The sequence below is a fragment of the Muscardinus avellanarius genome (genome assembly GCF_963383645.1).
Source record: "Muscardinus avellanarius genome assembly, chromosome: 13".
In the NCBI taxonomy this organism is placed as follows: Eukaryota; Metazoa; Chordata; class Mammalia; order Rodentia; family Gliridae; genus Muscardinus; species Muscardinus avellanarius.
The window spans coordinates 24,922,922-24,928,921 of NC_137799.1; the positions used below are offsets into that span (position 1 = coordinate 24,922,922).

Genomic DNA, 6,000 nt, shown 5'->3' on the forward strand with positions numbered 1-6,000 from the left:
TGAGGGTGTAAGTCAGAGGTAGAATGCCCCTCCGTTTAATCCCCAGTACCATTAAAAAAGAAAAAAAATTGGCATCAAGGTAGAGATAACATATTGTTGAGATATCTCAGCTGAATTCATTCTGTCTTTTCAGTGGTCATAAAATATATTTTATAATTAATCTAGGTTACTCTTTTAGAAAACAAACAAAATTTAATTTCAAAATACTGTAACATGCAGCCTTATTCTAATGATCCCTTAGCTGCTATGCCAAAGGGATAAGTTTGTATTTATGGTCTGTGACCTAACATAGCTTGCTTGGTTTCAGATCTGTAACATGAAAGGATTTTCTAGCTAACCATGTACCTTCATAGCAGAAACTGCAATATAACTGCAGAGATGAACTAAAATTTGATTGGACTGTGGTATACCAATCAGACAGAATATACAATGTTGTGGCATCAGAAAATGTCCTTTCTGTATTGGAACACTCTTCTCACTGGATCCCCACTGCAGACTTCTGAGCAGGAGCACCGTTTTTTTTTTTTTTTTGAAATCCTCAATTGAGAGTGAGGCCAGGAAGAGGTCATCTTGGGCCCAGTGCTGGTGCAGAATTGATTTACCTTGACTCGTTTCAGGTCTGTGGGATGTCTGAATGTTTTGCAAAAACACAGTTTACCAGCCAGACTGGAAACGTGTTCTTTTCTTTTTTTTTTTTTTTCCATCAAAAATTCTTGGGCTCTTTCCCTCGAGGTCTTTTCTGGCAGGGCCCATTTTCCTCTTTAACTTTGGTTTTTGCATTCCATATGTAAGCAAAAAGGCAAAGTTCAACTAGTTAGAAAAAGTCATTCTAGAAAAAAAAAAAAGACTAATTGTGAGACCAGATGGTAGGCATTATTCAGCGGTTGGGTTGCGTAGATTTGAGGAAAGGTGTGGTAATATGATCTTGGGCTGCAGCTGTGACCTGTTGGTCCAGAACAGCCCCCTTCCTCGCTGGCCTTTGCATCCACATTCCAGCACCTCTCCCTCCATCTTTGTGGGCACCAGGGCCCTCCCAGATAGCTTTGACAGATGTACATGAAAGAAATGAAGCTTGTTCAAGGTAGAGCGACCCATGAACGTGCTTTGAGTAGACTCCTCTGGTGTTCCTTGCAAAGCTGATGAACCAGGACCAGGGTTCTACCCACAGAGATGTACTTCCCCTGCCATGAGCCCAGCATGCTGTCTTTAAGGAATCACATAGAGAGTCAAGTTTCAGATTGCCGTGAACCTACCATTGCTATCTTTAAGGCCTCTCCCCTGTCTCACAGGAACCTCAGATTAAACACACCTGCGGCCATCAACTATTCTTACTTCCCCAAACAAAACACCAGCCATCACTTTCTCCTGTTTCTTCTCACAGCCAAAGGTACCATGATCCCTCCTCTATGAGAACTGAAGTCTGGGAGACATCCTAGTCCTATCTTTTCTTCCATCAAATACAGTCTACCTCCTAAATACTTTTCCAACATTCTATACTCTTTCCTAATACCACTGCCCTCACTCAAACTCTCATTCTTTCTCTCCTGGAATTTGGAAAGATTTGATTTTATTATTAGCATTATTATTATTAGTCATCTTGATCATTTTCTTCTTTCTGCCAATAATATTTTATCTTTTATTTTTGTGGTACTGGGAATTGAACTCATGCACTTTACTTCCAAGTTACATCCCCAGCCCAATTTTTTTTTTTTTCGACACAAGTTCTCACGACTTTCTGACGTTCTTGCTAAGTTGCTGAGGCTGGCTTCAAACCTGCGATCCTCCTATCTCAGCCTAGTATATACTGGGATCACAGGTGTGCGCTACCATGCCTGGCTACTAATGTTGTATCTTTAATAAAAATCTGAGCAGCGAGGTCCACGAGGTTGAAATCTCTTGGGAGGGATGGGAGAAGATCATTATCTCACCAAAGCTCTGCAAGCTATTGTCGTGGGTGGCTGGGGTGAGAACCAGTGCCGGGCTGGAAAGATTTACAATGTGTTAGCCAGGTACACAAGGCCTTCCTGGCCTTGATATCTTCTGGTACTTCTTCTAACTTCACAATAAACAACCATAAATGGTTTGTCCTTCCTCTTAATTTCATCCTGCAACACACCATTCCTTGGGTTTTTAGGGATTCCTCCATCAGAAATGTTCTACCAAAAGTACAGCTCCTGCGCAGTATCATACGATTTTATTCTCCACCTTGGTAGGTGTCCAGTTGATGCTTGAGGGTCTCCAAAATCCTCCTGGGCTCTGATGTTTCCTTGTGCTGCCCCTTTCTTTTCCTCACACCTGAGGCAAGTGCTAGGACTCCCTTGTCATCTGATGGCAGATGGTATAGTCTCAGAGCTTTAGGAAATGCTAGGTCTCTATGGCCCAAACCAGGCTTTCCCGTCTTGCCCTGGGGGGATTCTGTCCTGGAGTTGGGTTGCATTCAAGCCTCCACCCCTCCTGGTGCAAGTCAAATCGAAGTTTGATCCTCACCACTGTGCCCCGTGGAGTAGGCAAGGAGCTCTTACTTCCTCACTTTACAGATGCTAAGATAGAAAGTTTTTTTTTTTTAAACTCATAACATGTCTCACTGGTGTACCCTTAACTCTCTGCAGACTGTGTCTATGGGGTCTGTGTTATATATCTCAAGTCTGAGAACCCCACTGAGTTATAGTTGGCCGGTTTTTATTACAAGGGTATGATTTATTTTTGCTTTTAGAAGCTTGAAGGGGAATTCATAATGTGAGCAAACTTGATTTCAGAATTTTCTTCACTATGGCTGAAGAGCCTAATCACCTTAGAATATTCCAGGCCCCCTATTCCACTTCTGTTTGATCCTTGGCAGCTCGGTGCAAGAGGAGGAGGAAGAGGGCAAAATCGCATATGGTTGGTTTTAGATGTTGATTTCTGAGGTTGTACTATGAGTCACTGAAACTCTGTGATGGAGTCTCGAGGATACAAATAGAGTGTGGTTGGCTCCCATCATAGTATCAAAGCAGTCCTCTGATTTCCTCAATGGACTGTCCACATGTGTTAGCCTCTGCCCAGCTGTGGGATTTCCCACTCACTGTGGCCAGTCCAGAAGGGCTCCTTGCCTTTTTTCTTCCTTTCTTTCTCTCTTTCCTTCCTTCCTTCTTTCTTTTTTTTTTCTCTCTTCCTTTTTCTTTTTTTCCTGTCTAAAAGTAAGGCCCATAGGCAATTTCTAAGACCATGGCTCTTTGGGGAAAGCTTTTCCTCCTTTTGAATTCTAACACTGGAAGAAATCATAAATGACAAATGGCTCTGTTTGTATTCATTCGCTTTTGAACAAAGTCAAGCAGCTTTAGCAAGTCCATGAGAATAAGAAGTATTCCTTTCCGCTTGGAAGGAGAAAAAGATCTTTTTATTTCAAATATATCTGTGTGTTCTGGTATCTAATCAGGCTCTGAGTTTGGGCTTAATTAGAGCTTTGATAAAGGACAGGGGAAAGAAAGGAAACTTGAGAGAATGTGCCCCTATTCTTGAGGGAGGCACTTGTGTGTGTTTTTAGTTTCCAACTAAATGAATAACGGGACCATGCATTCTCCATCCAAGCATTTTCCACCCTGAGAATAATTCCCTTCCTGGCTTCTCCATGAATAATGTATTATTGCAGAAACCCAAGAGGCATTCCTTTGATTTTCCTTTATGTTTAGCTTTCTGAGCGATTTTCAATAAAGGAAATCCAAGGACTTGAAATGAATGCTTTATTAACATTTTTGTTGAAGTTCAGATAGCTCCCTGGCTATTATCTCCTGATATTTGGAATACTTTTTTCTCTCTAAGGAAAGGCTAAGGTATTGTGGTTATTAGAAAATGAAGCACCTTGGACAATCTTCAAAGTGAACAGCGGTTTAAAACCAATACACATTTGTGTTGTAGAACAAAGAGCTCTGTGGAGGCACTTTTTCTCCACACTTTATTTTCAGTTCCCTGCTGAAAAGGTTCAAAAGAGAAGGTTCACATTCAAAACCAGGGTGTTTGGAGACTAAATCTCCTTTGTTTACATTCTGTGAAATTCATTCCTTGAGGTTGCTCCAAAACTGAGACTTTATCTTAAGTAAGCCTACGTCCTCCAAAACCGGCATCACCTGAATCTAAAGATTCAAAAGCATATTAAGTAAATCAATCTAAAGGTTTAGAGGCACTTCTGGGATCATGCCTCTTCCCCATCTGCTTATTACGTAGCCTGATTATTCATCCATCGGGGGCCCACTAGGTAATGTGTAATGGGACACATCGACCCATTTGTTGTACTGACTCAGGTCCTTAGTTTTTTTAAATACTGGGGATTGAACTCAAGGGTTTCTACCTTTGAGCTAAACCCAAGCCCTATTTAACTTTATTTTTTATTTGGAAACAGGGTCTTAATAATTGTTGAAGTACCTTACTACATTACTGAGGCTGACTGTAAACCTGTGATCTTCCTGCCTCAGCCTCCCAATCCCAAGTACTAGAATTACAGGCGTGCGCCACCACACCTGGCTTTATACATATATAAAAACATATATATGTATATATATAAACATTATATATATTATATATATATTGTTTTTTTCAGATGAGAAAAGTGGGATAAAAGAGTAATTTTCCTAAGTTTACCCGGTTTTTATTAAACTGCAAAGCAAAAAAAGATTTGAGTGTAGGCAAACTGAAACCAGAAATTGGGCCTTAGCTACACATCAAAGGACATTCTCACTGGTGCTTATCTTTTGCTTGAAAAGAACCCCTGGCTATTAAAAACCATGTCTTTATAAGATGTGATGTGTTTATCCTGAATGCAGTTTTTCAAGTCCCAGTTGCTTATCAAATTTACTATGTTTTGCTCAAAATCATCGTCCTTCTTGTCTCAAATACTCAATTTTAGTCAGGTCTGGATTCATGAACTGTTATTAAGTTGATTATTTTATCATTCACACTTTTTCCCGCCTATTTCAGAAATCAGCATCAGCATTTCATTTGCAATGACGATCGGCGGCTTCTAATTTGTGTATTTTTAAAATTGCGATGAAGTTATTTCACTTTGCGGTTGCGGGTGTTGCAGTATCTTACCGTTCTCTTTCTTGTCTTCATCGTCCCAATCCCCTCCCCGCTCCTCGCAGGCGCCTTCATCATCTGCTGGACTCCCGGCTTGGTCCTGTTGCTGTTGGATGTGTGCTGCCCACAATGTGACGTTCTGGCCTACGAGAAGTTTTTCCTTCTCCTTGCTGAATTCAACTCGGCCATGAACCCCATCATCTACTCCTACCGAGACAAGGAGATGAGCGCCACCTTCAGACAGATCCTCTGCTGCCAGCGCAGCGACAACACCAACGGCCCCACGGAGGGCTCAGACCGCTCCGCTTCCTCCCTCAACCACACCATCCTGGCTGGAGTCCACAGCAATGACCACTCTGTGGTCTAGAGAGGGAACTGAGTTGAGCCAGCCGGCCTCCGTGGAGAGGTGAACAGCTCCCCCCACCCGATTGCCAGGGCAAGGTGGGGAGTCAGAGGGGAGAGGGAGAAACTCTTGTACCTAAACACTAACCAATAGCAGTATTTGTTCCTAGACTCCAGGAGACTTGACATAGGTTGAAATGTGGCTATGTGACAACCTCTCATCCTGATCCCCATTCCTTTTGAAAGTAAAGTGGAGTTCTCGCAGTGAAATTCTGGAATGGACCTTGGAGTATCCATTTAGACTACACTAACTAGAAAGACTTGAAAAGATTTTGTGTGATTTGGTGCAAGTCAGAATAAGTTCTGACAAATTGAGTCCACAACTTATATGTAGGCTCCCCCCCCCTTTTTATTCTTCAAGAATACATTTCATTTAGTAAACATGTTTGTCTATCAGCATGTTTGTGATGGATAAGACTATAAAAACTGTTAAACTACCGTAATTTCATGTTTGCCTTACATAAGAAAACTGTAAATTAGAATTATTTTTGTTTAGGAAGCATGCATATAATGTATGTGTGCCTTGCGTAAAAGGACAAAAGGATGCTA

At 41.5% G+C, this 6,000-nt stretch overlaps 1 protein-coding gene across 1 annotated transcript in view; it reads left to right on the plus strand.

Annotated features, from left to right (window-relative positions):
- Window positions 1-5,416, plus strand: part of LPAR1 (lysophosphatidic acid receptor 1) — a gene marked incomplete at both ends in the record, with an annotated part of 65,267 nt that extends 59,851 nt beyond the window's left edge. Inside the window, one exon of the mRNA XM_080708449.1 lies at window positions 5,115-5,416. Coding sequence (XP_080564575.1) covers window positions 5,115-5,416 — 302 coding nt within the window. The remainder of the gene's footprint in view (window positions 1-5,114) is intronic.
- Between the last annotated feature and the right edge of the window lie 584 nt (window positions 5,417-6,000).